Source organism: Bufo bufo, chromosome 11, assembly GCF_905171765.1.
Source record: "Bufo bufo chromosome 11, aBufBuf1.1, whole genome shotgun sequence".
In the NCBI taxonomy this organism is placed as follows: Eukaryota; Metazoa; Chordata; class Amphibia; order Anura; family Bufonidae; genus Bufo; species Bufo bufo.
This window is the reverse complement of record NC_053399.1, coordinates 18,416,753-18,436,069: the sequence shown is the minus strand read 5'-3', so window position 1 is coordinate 18,436,069 and position 19,317 is coordinate 18,416,753. Positions and strand designations below refer to the sequence as shown.

Sequence of the window (19,317 nt, the reverse complement as noted above, 5' to 3'; positions counted from 1 at the left end):
GGGGACCCTGTGAGACCCGCAGGCTAGAGATCAATGATTTTTTTTGGGGGGTGCCCAAGGCAGTGATATCTTGTTTTGTTAGTTTACCCTAAGGCAGGGAACAGCAGCCTCCAGGACTCCAGCAGCTATGAAACTACAACTCCCAGCATGCACATTTACTCAGCTGTTCTTGTAACCCCCACAGAAGTGACAGAAGGATTCTGGGAGTTGTAGTTTCTGGAGTGATGGAGGCTGCTGATCCCTGCCTTAGGACTGCCCAGGTAAAAAGGGTAAAATAATAATAATAATAATAATAATAATAATAATAATAATAATAATAATAATAATAATAATAAAACAATAGAGGCATTTCCCCCAATGCTCCATGATCCGGGGCTTCCACCACCCTGCACCCAGCATGGCCCAAACCACCCTAGAACCGAGCAAAATCTGCATTCAGCTCAGCAGCCGCAGATACAGCAACTGAATGGCAGACTGACGGAGGATACCCTGCGCACCGACCCTGCGATCCGACCCTGCGCACCCGGGTGGGCTCTGCCTCTCAGCTCATCGTTTCTCTGCGGTTTTTAAAGGTCGCTCAGCCTCTAATTATCGGTGTCCGCCCGGCTGTCAGATCTGCCTGCGCTGCCTCCAGCCTCCGAACCTGTCTCTCCCCAGGATCCCCCCAGCGATGGCGGAGAGAGCAGAGCGGCGCCGGGCGATAGCGACTGATCCAAAGGCAGACTAAAAATAAACCGCTCCCCGAAGGACTGCGCTCGCTTCCACATCGCTGAGCAGAACTCACTCTGCAGGAAACGTGCATCGTACATAATAATAATAATAATAACAATCCACATATTCCGCAGCGCGGTACAATCAGGATCATAAATAGCGTAGCGACAAACATGTCAACTAGAGGAGAGAGGTCCCTGCTCGCAAGAGCTTACAATCTATGAGGACATACTATACACATGTCAAAAACATGTACAAACACTACTCACATATACACACACTAAACACATGAACATAACATATATACACTACAAACACATACACTATACATGTACATAACATATATATACAGATCCTACACACATATACACACAATAAACACATGTGCACAACATATACAGAAACTACTCACATATACATACACTATACATGTACAATAACATATACATACAGTACAGACCAAAAGTTTGGACACACCTTCTCATTCAAAGAGTTTTCTTTATTTTCATGACTATGAAGGCATCAAAACTATGAATTAACACATGTGGAATTATATACATAACAAACAAGTGTGAAACAACTGAAAATATGTCATATTCTAGGTTCTTCAAAGTAGCCACCTTTTGCTTTGATTACTGCTTTGTACACTCTTGGTATTCTCTTGATGAGCTTCAAGAGGTAGTCCCCTCAAATGGTTTTCACTTCACAGGTGTGCCCTGTCAGGTTTAATAAGTGGGATTTCTTACCTTATAAATGGGGTTGGGACCATCAGTTGCGTTGAGGAGAAGTCAGGTGGATACACAGCTGATAGTCCTAATGAATAGACTGTTAGAATTTGTATTATGGCAAGAAAAAAGCAGCTAAGTAAAGAAAAACGAGTGGCCATCATTACTTTAAGAAATGAAGGTCAGTCAGCCGAAAAATTGGGAAAACTTTGAAAGTAAGGGCTATTTGACCATGAAGGAGAGTGATGGGGTGCTGCGCCAGATGACCTGGCCTCCACAGTCACCGGACCTGAACCCAATCGAGATGGTTTGGGGTGAGCTGGACCGCAGAGTGAAGGCAAAAGGGCCAACAAGTGCTAAGCTTCTCTGGGAACTCCTTCAAGACTGTTGGAAGACCATTTCAGAGGACTACCTCTTGAAGCTAATCAAGAGAGAATGCCAAGAGTGTGCAAAGCAGTAATCAAAGCAAAAGGTGGCTACTTTGAAGAACCTAGAATATGACATATTTTCAGTTGTTTCACACTTGTTTGTTATGTATATAATTCCACATGTGTTAATTCATAGTTTTGATGCCTTCATAGTCATGAAAATAAAGAAAACTCTTTGAATGAGAAGGTGTGTCCAAACTTTTGGTCTGTACTGTATACTATGTACAAATGTACTACACACATGTAGTTAACATATACATACACTACACAAGTACATTACACACATGTACTGTATATAACATACATACACTGCACGCTAGTACATAATATACACAGTTATAAACACATATTGTACACAATGTACATACACACATACATAATATATACTGTACACACGCGTAACATAAATACATCACACACATGTATATAGCATTTACAAAATATGTGATATACAGTAATATACATAGACACTATAAAACATGCACCGTACATAATATGCACGCACTATACACACATACATAGTAACAGCAGTATACACATAATATACTGTACATATACAATATAAACATACATTCACACGTACGCTGCATGCCACGAACATAGGGGCTCAGGCTGCCCGTCCGTGCACGTATTGTTGCCCGCAAACAGCGGGTCTGCAATATATACGGGCACCGGCCGCGTGCACACCATATCCCGGATGCAGACCCGGTGCAAAACTAAGGCACAGAACAGCATGGAAGCACTGCGGAGCGCTTCATGGTGTTTCTTTCCGTGCCTCCGCACCGCAAAATAAATATTTTTGGGCGGCGCGGACAGGTCACGGACCCATTCAAGTTGAATGGGGGGTCTGGATCCGCCTGCCGTTCATGTGCATAAGCCCTAATACACATAGCACAAATGTGCACATACACACTGTAACACAGGTTCATACACTACATGTATATAACATAAAGAGCAACAGTCACATAATATACAACACATACACAAAGTGCGCCTCTACTACGATACACACATAGGGGGTCATTTATCAAGCTCAAATACGGCAAAATTAGGCGTATTTCAGATGGTTAGTTGCGCCACAATCTGCGACTTCTCCCCGATCACGGCAGGTCTAAAAAAGTGGCCGTGGTGTGGGGGCGGGGAAGGGGACGGCCGGCAGGAAACTGTCTTACATTTAGAAGTCAATTAAGAAAGACTCCCAGCAGCTGTGTCTTGATGCAGATAAACTGTTTATTCCATAGATAGAAATGGTCCTACAACCAGGACGCGTTTCGGCAATGTGCCTTCATCAACAGGTATCATCAACTGTTGATGAAGGCACATTGCCGAAACGCGTCCTGGTTGTAGGACCATTTCTATCTATGGAATAAACAGTTTATCTGCATCAAGACACAGCGGCTGGGAGTCTTTCTTAATTGATTATTGTGGAGTGGGCTCTTCTTCCGGGCAGCGAGTGCTGGCTTCTTCATACTTTACATTCAGAAGTGGCTGAGGATCCGCCAAAGATATGGAGAGTCCGACGCCTCCTCATAACTCCGGCAGATCCACCGCCAGCTTAGGGGATTCTAAAACTCAGGATCAGTACAGGATAAGTAATGTATGTACACAGTGACTCCACCAGCAGAATAGTGAGTGCAGCTCTGCAGTATAATACAGGATGTAACTCAGGGTCAGTACAAGATAAGTAATGTATGTACACAGTGACTGCACCAGCAGAATAGTGAGTGCAGCTCTGGAGTATAATACAGGGTGTAACGCAGGATCAGTACAGGATAAGTAATGTATGTACACAGTGACTGCACCAGCAGAATAGTGAGTGCAGCTCTGGAGTATAATACAGGATGTAACTCAGGATCAGTACAGGATAAGTAATGTATGTACACAGTGACTGCACCAGCAGAATAGTGAGTGCAGCTCTGGAGTATAATACAGGATGTAACTCAGGATCTGTACAGGATAAGTAATGTAATGTATGTACACAGTGACTGCACCAGCAGAATAGTGAGTGCAGCTCTGGAGTATAATACAGGATGTAACTCAGGATCAGTACAGGATAAGTAATGTATGTACACAGTGACTGCACCAGCAGAATAGTGAGTGCAGCTCTGGAGTATAATACAGGATGTAACTCAGGATCAGTACAGGATAAGTAATGTATGTACACAGTGACTGCACCAGCAGAATAGTGAGTGCAGCTCTGGAGTATAATACAGGATATAACTCAGGATCAGTACAGGATAAGTAATGTATGTAAACAGTGACTGCACCAGCAGAATAGTGAGTGCAGCTCTGGAGTATAATACAGGATGTAACTCAGGATCAGTACAGGATAAGTAATGTATGTATACAGTGACTGCACCAGCAGAATAGTGAGTGCAGCTCTGGAGTATAATACAGGATGTAACTCAGGATCAGTACAGGATAAGTAATGTATGTACACAGTGACTGCACCAGCAGAATAGTGAGTGCAGCTCTGGGGTATAATACAGGATGTAACTCAGGATCAGTACAGGATAAGTAATGTAATGTATGTACACAGTGACTGCACCAGCAGAATAGTGAGTGCAGCTCTGGAGTATAATGTAGGATGTAACTCAGGATCAGTACAGGATAAGTAATGTATGTACACAGTGACTGCACCAGCAGAATAGTGAGTGCAGCTCTGGAGTATAATGTAGGATGTAACTCAGGATCAGTACAGGATAAGTAATGTATGTACACAGTGACTGCACCAGCAGAATAGTGAGCGCAGCTCTGAAGTATAATTCTTGTTAATCAGGATTAGTAATGGATAAATTGAATAATGTTTAGCCCCCCCCCCCCCCCCCACACACACTTTATTGTGCATTGGTCATATTGTGTTAGCCCTTTGTGGCTTGTCCGCTCATGAAGCAGCCTTTACGGATCCCTGTATTACCTGCAAACTTTTAATACATTTTGGATTAGGACTTCTTCACATCAGCAATAATGATTTTCATTGTTTGGCTCCGATATAAGAACAGAACAAAGAAAATAATAAAAAAGTGCCAAATCCGGCAAAACCTGACATGTATGGTGCCCATTGACTATAATGGGGTCCGTCAAGTGTCCGTTCAGTAGTCTGGCAGCATGCTACCCTTTTTTGTCCTGTACTTTTGGTGGAATCTGTCCCCTAACTAAGGCTCCGATGCAGATGTGAACTCAGTCTTATGGATACGACAAGATTTCCCTTCCTGGGGGGTCACCGTGTTACATGGCAGCCATGATGCCTGGAACAATGTGAACTATTTAGGACCAGCTCCTCCTCATCACAGACAGACTCCATTGTTACTGGGACATTCCTACCCCTACTCTCATTCTTCCCTCCCCCATAGATGCTGGTGTCACAGGTCACTGATTTCATCAAAAGGCCCCTAGCCTTGGGGTAACACAGGGGGCTACAGGTGCCTGTTGACTGCTCGGTGACCTCCAGGCCCAGACTCATGACAACTCCGTCTTGTACAAACATTCCCTCTAACCACCCAGGAAACAACACAGGCTGGAATAACAACATGATGCAAGCAGAAACTGCTGCACAGTCACATACAGCAAGCAGTGGTCCTGACTGCCACTTGGTTTCTATCGGAGACAGCACAAGTATCAGCTTCTAAATAATTACATTTATGGGGATCATGGTATAATGAAAAGATTTGCAGACTTCTAACTGAAATGCTTTACCATTTACAACATCTGTGCTTGCTGTCACTGAACGGGGACATTTTTGCTTGCATCTTGAGGTTGAAAATCCATACCAACCTAACTATTTTCATATCTCTGGCTTTCCTACAATTATATCAGGTCTACATAATCTTCTGTAAACAGCCTGGACTCCAGAATGATACATTGTACCTTCTCTGATACATTGTACCTGCTCTGATACATTGTACCTGCTCCGATACATTGTACCTGCTCCGATACATTGTACCTGCTCTGATACATTGTACCTGCTCCGATACATTGTACCTGCTCCGATACATTGTACCTGCTCTGATACATTGTACCTGCTCCGATACATTGTACCTGCGCTTATATATTGTACCTGCACTGATACATTGTACCTTCACTGATACATTGTACCTGCCCTGATACATTGTACCTGCGCTGATACATTGTACCTGCACTGATACATTGTACCTGCTCTGATACATTGTACCTGTGCTGACAATGTAGAGGAGTCTGGAGGTACAATGTATCAGAGCAGAGTACAATGTATCAGGGCAGGTAGACTCCTCTACATTGTACCTGCGCTGATACATTGTACCTGCCCTGATACATTGTACCTGCTCTGATACATTGTACCTGCCCTGATACATTGTACCTGCGCTGATACATTGTACCTCTGCTCCCTCCAGACTCCTCTACCCGCTCAACTCCTCTGCCCCCTCCAGACACCTCTGCCCCCTCCAGACTCTTCTATCCCCTCCAGACTCCTCTACCCCCTCCAGACACCTCTACCCCCTTCAGACTCCTCTGCCCCCTCCAGACTCCTCTGCCCCCTCGACATCTCTACCCCCTCCAGACTCCTCTACCCCCTCCAGACACCTCTACCCCCTCCAGACTCCTCTACCCCCTCCAGACACCTCTGCCCCCTCCAGACTCCTCTGCCCCCTCCAGACACCTCTACCCCCTTCAGACTCCTCTGCCCCCTCCAGATACCTCTACCCCCTCCAGACACCTCTACCCCCTTCAGACTCCTCTGCCCCCTTCAGACTCCTCTGCCCCCTCCAGACATCTCTACCCCCTCCAGACTCCTCTACCCCCTCCAGACACCTCTACCCCCTCCAGACTCCTCTACCCCCTCCAGACTCCTCTGCCCCCTCCAGACACCTCTACCCCCTTCAGACTCCTCTGCCCCCTCCAGACTCCTCTGCCCCCTCAACATCTCTACCCCCTCCAGACTCCTCTACCCCCTCCAGACACCTCTACCCCCCTCCAGACTCCTCTACCCCCTCCAGACACCTCTACCCCCTCCAGACACCTCTACCCCCTCCAGACACCTCTACCCCCTCCAGACCTCTTTGTCCCCTCCAGACTCCTCTACCCCCTCCAGACTCCTCTACGCCCTCCAGACACCTCTACCCCCTCCAGACTCCTCTACCCCTCCAGACACCTCTACCCCCTCCAGACACCTCTACCCCCTCCAGACTCCTCTACCCCCTCCAGACTCCTCTACCCCCTCCAGACACCTCTACCCCCTTCAGACTCCTCTGCCCCCTTCAGACTCCTCTGCCCCCTCCAGACATCTCTACCCCCTCCAGACTCCTCTACCCCCTCCAGACACCTCTACCCCCTCCAGACTCCTCTACCCCCTCCAGACTCCTCTGCCCCCTCCAGACACCTCTACCCCCTTCAGACTCCTCTGCCCCCTCCAGACTCCTCTGCCCCCTCAACATCTCTACCCCCTCCAGACTCCTCTACCCCCTCCAGACACCTCTACCCCCCTCCAGACTCCTCTACCCCCTCCAGACACCTCTACCCCCTCCAGACACCTCTACCCCCTCCAGACCTCTTTGTCCCCTCCAGACTCCTCTACCCCCTCCAGACTCCTCTACGCCCTCCAGACTCCTCTATGCCCTCCAGTCCTCTTTGTGCTGCCCAGACCCCTATGTCCCCTCCTGAATTTTCTGTCCCCTCCAGACTCCTCTGTCTCCTCCACTTTGCCCCCCCCCCCCCCCCCCAGATCCCTTCATGCATGGTCTAGATTCCATCTCTGACAAGTATATGTTGAGAAAAGTTGCTACCTCCTATCCCACATTCCTCTTTACAATTTGTACTATGCTCAGCAGGGGGTGACAGTAGTCTGACTATGAAATCTTTACTGTAGGCCTCTTGCACACAAACTTTTTTTTCCGTTTACGTTCCGTTTTTTGCGTTCTGTATACGAACCGTAGTATACAGAAGGTACTCTGTATTTCCGTTTTTCCGTTCCGTTCAAAGATAGAACATGTCCTAATATTGTCCGCATAACGGACAAGCATAGAACTGTTCTATCAGGGGCCAGCTGTTCCGTTCTGCAAAAAACGGAATACACACAGACGTCATCCGTATTTTTTGCGGATCCGTTTTTTGCAGACCGCCAACTACTGAAAAAGCCATACGGTCATGTGCAAGAGGCCTTATCCTGCGCATGATCCAGGAGGTAACTAAGTTATAGCAGCCATTTCTATGAGCTGTGGAGCTATGCTGTAGTCACAGAGTCACCCAGGCCTCACAGAACTGCACAGCCCCTGCCCTCTCCTCCCTTTCCACTCTGATTATCTGCCCCCTCCAGACACCTCTACCCCCTTCAGACTCCTCTGCCCCCTCCAGACACCTCTACCCCCTCCAGACATCTCTACCCCCTCCAGACATCTCTACCCCCTCCAGACTCCTCTGCCCCCTCCAGACTCCTCTACCCCCTCCAGACTCCTCTACCCCCTCCAGACTCCTCTACCCCTCCAGACTCCTCTACCCCCTCCAGACTCCTCTGCCCCCTCCAGACTCCTCTGCCCCCTCCAGACATCTCTACCCCCTCCAGACTCCTCTGCCCCCTCCAGACTCCTCTACCCCCTCCAGACTCCTCTACCCCCTCCAGACTCCTCTACCCCTCCAGACTCCTCTACCCCCTCCAGACTCCTCTACCCCTCCAGACTCCTCTACCCCCTCCAGACACCTTTGCCCCCTCCAGACTCCTCTACCCCCTCCAGACACCTTTGCCCCCTCCAGACTCCTCTACCCCCTCCAGACCTCTTTGTCCCCTCCAGACTCCTCTACCCCTCCAGACTCCTCTACCCCCTCCAGACTCCTCTACCCCTCCAGACTCCTCTGCCCCCTCCAGACACCTCTACCCCTCCAGACTCCTCTACCCCCTCCAGACTCCTCTACCCCTCCAGACTCCTCTACCCCCTCCAGACACCTTTGTCCCCTCCAGACTCCTCTACCCCTCCAGACTCCTCTACCCCCTCCAGACCTCTTTGTCCCCTCCAGACTCCTCTACCCCCTCCAGACTCCTCTACCCCTCCAGACTCCTCTATGGCCTCCAGTCCTCTTTGTGCTGCCCAGACCCCTATGTCCCCTCCAGACTCCTCTGTCTCCTCCACTTTGCCCCCCCCCCCCCAGATCCCTTCATGCATGGTCTAGATTCCATCTCTGACAAGTATATGTTCAGAAAAGTTGCTACCTCCTATCCCACATTCCTCTTTACAATTTGTACTATGCTCAGCAGGGGGTGACAGTAGTCTGACTATAAAATCTTTACTGTAGGCCTCTTGCACACAAACGTTTTTTTTCCGTTTACGTTCCGTTTTTTGCGTTCTGTATACGAACCGTAGTATACAGAAGGTACTCTGTATTTCCGTTTTTCCGTTCCGTTCAAAGATAGAACATGTCCTAATATTGTCCGCATAACGGACAAGCATAGAACTGTTCTATCAGGGGCCAGCTGTTCCGTTCTGCAAAAAACGGAATACACACAGACGTCATCCGTATTTTTTGCGGATCCGTTTTTTGCAGACCGCCAACTACTGAAAAAGCCATACGGTCATGTGCAAGAGGCCTTATCCTGCGCATGATCCAGGAGGTAACTAAGTTATAGCAGCCATTTCTATGAGCTGTGGAGCTATGCTGTAGTCACAGAGTCACCCAGGCCTCACAGAACTGCACAGCCCCTGCCCTCTCCTCCCTTTCCACTCTGATTATCTGCCCCCTCCAGACACCTCTACCCCCTTCAGACTCCTCTGCCCCCTCCAGACACCTCTACCCCCTCCAGACATCTCTACCCCCTCCAGACATCTCTACCCCCTCCAGACTCCTCTGCCCCCTCCAGACTCCTCTACCCCCTCCAGACTCCTCTACCCCCTCCAGACTCCTCTACCCCTCCAGACTCCTCTACCCCCTCCAGACACCTCTACCCCCTCCAGACCTCTTTGTCCCCTCCAGACTCCTCTGCCCCCTCCAGACTCCTCTACCCCCTCCAGACTCCTCTACCCCCTCCAGACTCCTCTACCCCTCCAGACACCTCTAGCCCCTCCAGACACCTCTACCCCCTCCAGACCTCTTTGTCCCCTCCAGACTCCTCTGCCCCCTCCAGACTCCTCTGCCCCCTCCAGACATCTCTACCCCCTCCAGACTCCTCTGCCCCCTCCAGACTCCTCTACCCCCTCCAGACTCCTCTACCCCCTCCAGACTCCTCTACCCCTCCAGACTCCTCTACCCCCTCCAGACTCCTCTACCCCTCCAGACTCCTCTACCCCCTCCAGACACCTTTGCCCCCTCCAGACTCCTCTACCCCCTCCAGACCTCTTTGTCCCCTCCAGACTCCTCTACCCCTCCAGACTCCTCTACCCCCTCCAGACTCCTCTACCCCTCCAGACTCCTCTGCCCCCTCCAGACACCTCTACCCCTCCAGACACCTCTACCCCTCCAGACTCCTCTACCCCTCCAGACTCCTCTACCCCCTCCAGACTCCTCTACCCCCTCCAGACTCCTCTACCCCTCCAGACTCCTCTACCCCCTCCAGACACCTTTGTCCCCTCCAGACTCCTCTACCCCTCCAGACTCCTCTACCCCCTCCAGACCTCTTTGTCCCCTCCAGACTCCTCTACCCCCTCCAGACCTCTTTGTCCCCTCCAGACTCCTCTACCCCTCCAGACTCCTCTATGGCCTCCAGTCCTCTTTGTGCTGCCCAGACCCCTATGTCCCCTCCAGACTCCTCTGTCTCCTCCACTTTGCCCCCCCCCCCCCCCCAGATCCCTTCATGCATGGTCTAGATTCCATCTCTGACAAGTATATGTTCAGAAAAGTTGCTACCTCCTATCCCACATTCCTCTTTACAATTTGTACTATGCTCAGCAGGGGGTGACAGTAGTCTGACTATAAAATCTTTACTGTAGGCCTCTTGCACACAAACGTTTTTTTTCCGTTTACGTTCCGTTTTTTGCGTTCTGTATACGAACCGTAGTATACAGAAGGTACTCTGTATTTCCGTTTTTCCGTTCCGTTCAAAGATAGAACATGTCCTAATATTGTCCGCATAACGGACAAGCATAGTACTGTTCTATCAGGGGCCAGCTGTTCCGTTCTGCAAAAAACGGAATACACACAGACGTCATCCGTATTTTTTGCGGATCCGTTTTTTGCAGACCGCCAACTATTGAAAAAGCCATACGGTCATGTGCAAGAGGCCTTATCCTGCGCATGGTCCAGGAGGTAACTAAGTTATAGCAGCCATTTCTATGAGCTGTGGAGCTTTGCTGTAGTCACAGAGTCACCCAGGCCTCACAGAACTGCACAGCCCCTGCCCTCTCCTCCCTTTCCACTCTGATTATCTGCCCCCTTCTGCAGAACCTAAACTATGGCAGCCCAGGAGGGACAAACCACAGTGATCAGGTTACACATCTCAACAGAAGGAGTTATAGCAGTGCATGGCTACCCAGATAACTACAAGCCCCAGTCTGCAGCCTGCTGGGAGGTGTAGTCTGGAAATCACACCAAACTTTATCAGATCTCAAGGAGCTTCCTGTAGAAAACTCTGCCCAGGTGAAGATAAAATAGCAAGGACATCAAGTGACGTCACTAGAAAACACTGACCTTTGCCAGGAACCGATCCCACGTGACCATAGCCAGGAGAAGTCACCGCACGCCAGCTGACACATTCACAGAGGGAGGGGAAAACCAACTCTTAAAGGGGTTGTACAGGATTAGAAACCCTACTAAACGTGGCTGCTTTCCTTCAGAAACAGCGCCACACTTGTTCACAGGTTGTTTCTGGTATTGCAGCTCCACTCCATTGAAGTGAATGGAGCCGAGCTGCAACACCGCCCATAACCTGTGGAGAGAGGTGGCGCTGTTTTTGGAAGAAAGTGGCCCTGATTTCCTAATCTACCTGTACAATCGCTTTTATATTAGGGATTTGCTGCTATATTGCTTCTTATGAAGGCTTATGGCTGCTTCTCCACACACGTGCATGTAGATGCTTTGGGGACCATAAAAAACGGAGACGCTCGTCCTAGCGCCCCTTTCTCTTTTCCTATAGAAATGCGCACAGGCCCCCCCCCCTGCAAAATGACGTCAATGTCACCAAGTATGAGAGGACGAAACAGTCAGTGGCTCCTGCCACCAAAAACTTCCCGGGCTGTCCTGACCTTGGGTGTGAAAGCATGGCATCTGTCAGTAGGATCGCTGCCTGATAGGGTTGATCCTGCTGCTTAAACTCTTGTGAAAACCAATTGCCATATTCCCATGAAAAAAAAGAAAGACTTTTATTCTTTATGCGAATGAGGGCTTCAGTGCATGAGGGGCGTAGCCTAGTGCACTTCAGCTTTGGTACCACTTTAAGCAGCAGGATCACCCCTACCAGGCAGTATGCTTACAGGTGCTTTTTAACTCCAGCAGGAGTGTCCCCAGTGTCTCATTGAATCACCCTTCCATCCTGCGTCCCTTAGTACATAAGGGGACTAATACTTATGCAACTTAATAAAACGCGGTTTACGATGTTCCCGCCGCGGCTAGGTGTGGGTTGTCGGCCCCTATACACCCAAGCCTGCGACGCTCTCACCCACAAACGGCCGCCCTTTGATGTTTCCAGGAACAACCCGTACAAGACAGATGGTGCAGGTCACCGGCTGATTAACCCTTCGCAGCCGGGTGCGGAGCACAGTGCAACAATGTATCCGTCCTTTACCTGTTACTACGCGGCAGATTTGTTGCGGTAATCCCTGCAATTACGAATCCGTTCCACGCACGAAGACGGGGACGTTTCTGCAGCGGGTGCTTGGATTTTTGCAAGCTCCATTCATGAATAGGTCAATCGTCGCAGAATTTCCTGCAACAAAGCTGCTATAAGTGTGAACATAGCCGTAGGAAGCGACCGGTACGAGTAGGCACAGTTTATACAAACTCCGTTCAGGTTGTTTAGCTGTTTCTGGGAAAGCTGGGTCACCGGTACAACTTCCGTAGGGGTGGTCAGTGTCACCCGTTTGTCCAGGGAAGGCTTGGGGTGGGCAGATTGGTAGCATACATGGGAAGGGGGGTAGTCAGGGCCACCAATAACACTTATATGGGAGTTGTCACCCAACTTTCCCAGGTATGTGAACAGCAAGGCTGCCTGGTGATATAGAATAGGGTGTATTATTTCATAGCTAAGAAAATGGTGTCTGGGAAAGCTGGGTGACAACCTATTAGTGAGTTCTAAGGGAGGTTAGTGGTTGTCACCCAGCTTTTCCATGGGAACTGAAAGGCTCCTCATATAGAATAGTCTGTATGCCTTTATATCCAGATAAATTGGCTCTTCGGTGTCTGGGAAAGCTGGGTGACAACCTCTTATAAAGCTCTGATGGGGGTTAGTGGTTGTCAATCCACATATGAGACTCCTATAGGGGGTATTATTTCATATGTAGGTGCTGTTCTGGTGTCTGGGCAAGCTGGGTGACGACCTCTTATGGAGCTCTGATGGGGGTTAGTGGTTGTCACCCAGCTTTTCCATGGGAACTGAAAGTCTCCTCATATAGAATAGGGAGTATGCCTTCATATCTAGAGAGATGGGCTCTTTGGTGTCTGGGAAAGCTGGGTGACAACCTCTTAGGGAGCTCTGATGGCGGTTATTGGTTGTCAACCCCCATATGAGGCTCCTCATATAGAATAGGGGGTATTATTTCATATGTAGGTGCTGTTCTGGTGTCTGGGAAAGCTGGGTGACAACCACCTAGTGAGCTTATTATTGGTTGTCACCCAGCTTTTCCATATGAACAGAAAGGCTCCTCGTATAGAGTAGGGGGTATCATTTCATATCTAGAGAAATGTGCTGTTCTGGTGTCTGGGAAAGCTGGGTGACAACCACTTAGTGAGCTCAAAGGGTATCTGTTGGTTGTCACCCAGCTTTTCCATGTGAACAGCAAGACTGTCTAGTCATAGAGAATAGGGTGCATCCCTTCATATCTAGGGAAATGCACTCCTCTGGTGTCTGGGAAAGCTGGGTGACAACCCCTTCGTCAGTTTTAAGTGTGGTTGGTTGTCACCCAGCTTTTCTGGACACAGCAGAATTGACTGGGTATACAGTGGTGAGACCGGGCACCCCCAAATCACTACATACCAAGGCAGCTCTGCCCTTCAGGGGCATCAGAAAGTGGCACCCCTGAGGTAACTGTAATGGCGGTCATACTGGTTGTCACCCAGCTTTCCCAGAAACAGATACATGTAGTGACTGAATGGATATTGGACAGGAGAGGAGACGTCTCTGCACTTAGTACGAAGCCTGCAGGTCCCATGAAGACGAGCGGAGTTGTAGTCACATCCTGGTGTCTCAGGAATAACTTCACGGATCCTTCTCCGCCTCATTATACACTTGGCAGCGGATCCGTGAAAACACTGTGCCCGGGGGCAGAACCTTTCCAGGGTGCTGGCTGACCTTGGTCTCTGCCTTTATAAATCAGGTAGGAAACCATATGCTGTCAAGCTTCTGTGGGACTACAACTCCCATCATGGCACAGATAAATACAATATACATATGGCAGCAGCAGTTACAGGTTGGTTTGCCGCCTTGGTTGTTGGCAGCCCCCGGGTCACAAGAGGCAGCAAGGGGCCCCAGCCACATTGTTCCCTGGTCATGCTGGGGGTTGTAGTTCCGCAGCATGGGCAACCTTATCACCCCCCATGCCCCAATAAAACCCATTGAGGGGAACAAAGTTGGGCAAAAGTTCTACAGCCCCATCCTGATAGGAAGCCATCGGAGGCTAAAGAGTTTCCGCAGCAGCATATATAACCCCCTCCCCTAGCCTCTGGGGTACTACAACTCTCAGCATGGCCAAATTATAATTCTTCAATTGATTAGTCATTATGTCTTAACCCCTAAAATGCCAAGGTAAACCAGGCACCGTGGAGAAAGCCCCAGAGAAGGGAAGAGAAGTAGCTTGATGATGACAGGCAGGATGTTCTGCAGCAGCTGTGCCCAGTGCAGGGCTGTGCATTGTATATTGGGGGGCGGGCTGCTGTGCCGGGGGTCGGTACCTTGCAGGTTCTGCACCCTGATGTCACTGATCTGTCCTATCAGCTCCTCTCGCTGGAACCAGTCCCACTCGTGTCCGGCCATGGCGGGGGCAGCAGCAGCGGGGGCGCCGGGCTCACGATCCCCCCGAGGTCCGCACCGCACCCGGCAGCAGCGGCGACAACTTCACCGAGGAAGTGGAGAGACGAGCGGAGGGAGAGCGGCTCCTCCTCCCGAGCCCTGAGTGGGCAGGAGGAGGGGAGAACCCACGTGTGCCCGGCCTCCTCTGCCAGCTGTGCCCGCGGCTCTGCCCAGGAACCCCGCCCGGACACTGGAATCTGCCCCTCCTGGCGTCACAGTGCCCAGAAACCTACCCCTGACAGCGCCCACCTACACCTCTGGCCAAGTACCTCACAGTGCCCACCTACACCTCTGCCCAAGTACCTCACAGTGCCCACCTACACCTCTGCCCAATTACCTGACAGTGCCCACCTACACCTCTGCCCAAGTACCTGACAGTGCCCACCTACACCCCTGCCCATGTATCCTGCCCACTTACCTGACAGTGCCCACTTAAACCTCTGCCCAATTACCTGACAGTGCCCACCTACACCTCTGCCCATGTATCCTGCCCACTTACCTGACAGTGCCCACCTACACCTCTGCCCAAGTACCTCACAGTGCCCACCTACACCCCTGCCCATGTATCCTGCCCACTTACTTGACAGTGCCCACCTACACCTCTGCCCAAGTACCTCACAGTGCCCACCTACACCCCTGCCCATGTATCCTGCCCACTTACCTGACAGTGCCCACCTACACCTCTGCCCAAGTACCTCACAGTGCCCACCTACACCCCTGCCCATGTATCCTGCCCAATTACCTGACAGTGCCCACCTACACCTCTGCCCATGTATCCTGCCCACTTACCTGACAGTGCCCACCTACACCTCTGCCCATGTATCCTGCCCACTTACCAGGTGAGTACCCACCATACACCTCTGCCCATGTATCCTGCCCAATTACCTGACAGTGCCCACCTACACCTCTGCCCAATTACCTGACAGTGCCCATCTACACCTCTGCCCATATATCCTGCCCAATTAACTGACAGTGCCCATCTACACCTCTGCCCATGTATCCTGTCCACTTACCTGACAGTGCCCACCTACACCTCTGCTCAATTACCTGACAGTGCCCACCTACACCTCTGCCTATGTATCCTTCCCACTTACCTGACAGTGCCCATCTACACCTCTGCCCATGTATCCTGCCCACTTACCAGGTGAGTACCCACCATACACCTCTGCCCATGTATCCTGCCCAATTACCTGACAGTGCCCACCTACACCTCTGCCAATTTACCTGACAGTGCCTACCTACACCTCTGCCCATGTATCCTGCCCAATTACCTGACAGTGCCCACCTACACCTCTGCCCATGTTTCCTACCCACTTACCAGACAATGTTCACCTACACCTCTGCCCATGCATCCTGCCCACTTACCAGGTGAGTACCCACCATACACCTCTGCCCATGTATCCTGCCCAATTACCTGACAGTGCCCACCTACACCTCTGCCCAATTACCTGACAGTGTCCACCTACACCTCTGCCCAAGTATCCTGCCCACTTACCTGACAGTGCCCTACACCTCTGCCCATGTATCCTGCCCACTTACCAGGTGAGTACCCACCATACACCTCTGCCCATATATCCTGCCCAATTACCTGACAGTGCCCACCTACACCTCTGCCCAATTACCTGACAGTGTCCACCTACACCTCTGCCCAAGTATCCTGCCCACTTACCTGACAGTGCCCTACACCTCTGCCCATGTATCCTGCCCAATTACCTTACAGTGCCCCCCATAAACCTCTGCCCATATATCCTGTCCATCCACCCAGGCAGAGCCCACCCTACACCCTCTACACACCTATCCTGTCATTTTATCTGGAGAGTGTTGACTGTACCCCTCTGCCCATAATGCTGCCCACCTATCTGGACCTTGCCCATATTATACTCCCCATATACCCCCTGCCAGACACTGCTACTCCAAACCCACACCTGAGCTCTAGCCGAGCCCTCTCTGTCCTATGTGTCTTCCTGTACTCTGCCCACCTCTACCCTCTCAGAGTCACCTACCTTTGCCCAAAACAAGAATTCTATATAAGTACCGGAAAAGATGGGTGACCACAACGGATGCCACTCATCTTTCCTAGAGTCCTGAATTCCATTTCCGCTGCGGTTACAGCTTTTATCACTACATAATTGAGTAACTTTGCTTTTCAGGGCTCTAGAAAAGCTGGGTGACAACCATTATTGCAACTGTAATGGCAGCCACCCAACTTTCCCAAAAATTTTGCCCACTAACTCCTACTTTGTACATTGTTTTATGGCGCCCCCTGTGGTCAGTGTGGTCACTTCTGAAGAAAATCACCCAGAATGCTGCCATTTCTTCTCTTCGTTATTAGCCGCTTCTCTTTACTTCCTCCATGCTTTACACTGCAGCTAGACTAGGACACAGCTGTGATTGATGACTCCACTGCATTCTCTATTTAAAGGGGTATTCCGGGTATATTACACAGGATAGGGGATAACTATTAGATCGATGAGGGCACTACTACTGGGACCCCCACCAATCACAAAAATAGGGGCCCTGTATCCCCTGCAGCCCCCCTTAAATAGAGAGGCCGGTCATGGGCATGCATGCAGCCGCTCTTTTCATTTCTAAGGGAGCTCCGGAGATAGCTAAGCTCTGTAGGGAATAATGTCATCTAATTAGAATACCCCTTTAAGTCTAATGTAATCTGAAATCTAAAACTTGCAATCTGCCTGACTGCGGCCACCATGCTTTACACTGCAGCTCTGCTCTGCAAGCTGGAAACTATATCAATAGGTTCCTATGGGTTATAACTGTTAAGAAGAGATGTCACCTAGTCTCAGCTGACCCTAGTCACGGAGTGTGCGCAGTCTTATATACAGCCTGTATATACATTGCGCTCAGTGGTTATAGCTACGCAGCCTAATAGAGAATTCCATGCACGTCCCTGGACGCCATCCGATCAGATTATTAATTTATTAGCCTGGGAAGGAGAAGCCGGCGAAACACTGAGAGCGATAGAAAAGTAGAATCCTACTTCTGATATGATTTTCTTATTTTAAAGTCCAAATCTCCATAATACGATGCTTATACTCCAGTTACATCCAAAGCTCCGTTCAGAACTCCCCAGATTACCAGGGAGCGGTGCATTGTGGGAGCGCCTATCACAGTTAAACTCCAAGGTAACATCTCTCTATGGGTGGGGGCTAATTGCTGCCTGTTTTCAATGACAACCAGCACAATTGTACCTGCAGCTCTGGGTGTGACTGGAGTATAAGACCTGATGTGACAAATGATCCAGGAGTTCTGATTTACAGTGTCCAAGGAAATTCTCAGCAACTGCCCTACGAAATGGAGTAGCCCTTTAAAAAATATTATTGTGGCTACCCTCCCCTTAAAGGGGTGGCCTACTTTTGGGCAGCTATAATGAAGCGCTCCCACTTTGTGGACAGCCCCTTTAAGAGGAATCCACCATGATATACTGTCTACGGAGATACAGGTTGTGCAGCATTTCTTCATCTCTTGCCGGTGCTGCCCCCCCGGGGGTATCTGCATTGTCAGGAGGGAAACACATGACGGAGAACTTACTGTACTGACCTATATAAGAGACGGTGTGAAAAAACACCTATTATACCATCATCATCGCTACAACATAGGTTATATGTACATTCTTAGTCATATGGACCATGCTGGTATAACCTGGGTATCTCCTGTATATAATTATATATGTACAGCTGGTATAAGTTATACATCTTCTTGTATATAGTGATATGGACCATGCTGGTATAACCTGGGCATATCCTGCATATAATTATATATGTACAGCTGGTATAAGTTATACATCTTCTTGTATATAGTGATATGGACCATGCTGGTATAACCTGGGCATCTCCTGTATATAATTATATATGTACAGCTGGTATAACCTGGGTATTTCAGTATATAATTATATATGTACAGCTGGTATAAGTTATACATCTTCTTGTATATAGTGATATGGACCATGCTGGTATAACCTGGGCATCTCCTGTATATAATTATATATGTACAGCTGGTATAAGTTATACATCTTCTTGTAAATAGTGATATGGACCATGCTGGTATAACCTGGGTATCTCCTGTATATAATTATATATGTACAGCTGGTATAAGTTATACATCTTCTTGTATATAGTGATATAGACCATGCTGGTATAACCTGGGCATCACCTGTATATAATTATATATGTACAGCTGGTATAAGTTATACATCTTCTTGTATATAGTGATATGGACCATGCTGGTATAACCTGGGCATCCCCTGTATATAATTATATATGTACAGCTGGTATAAGTTATACATCTTCTTGTATATAGTGATATGGACCATGCTGGT

At 49.3% G+C, this 19,317-nt stretch overlaps 1 protein-coding gene across 1 annotated transcript in view; it reads right to left on the bottom strand.

Moving 5' to 3' along the window:
• Positions 1–15,063, bottom strand: part of CLMN (calmin) — a 95,228-nt gene extending 80,165 nt beyond the window's left edge. The window contains exon 1 of the mRNA XM_040412881.1: positions 14,864–15,063. Within this exon, the coding sequence (XP_040268815.1) occupies positions 14,864–14,945 (82 nt within the window). The 5' untranslated portion in view covers positions 14,946–15,063. The remainder of the gene's footprint in view (positions 1–14,863) is intronic.
• Between the last annotated feature and the right edge of the window lie 4,254 nt (positions 15,064–19,317).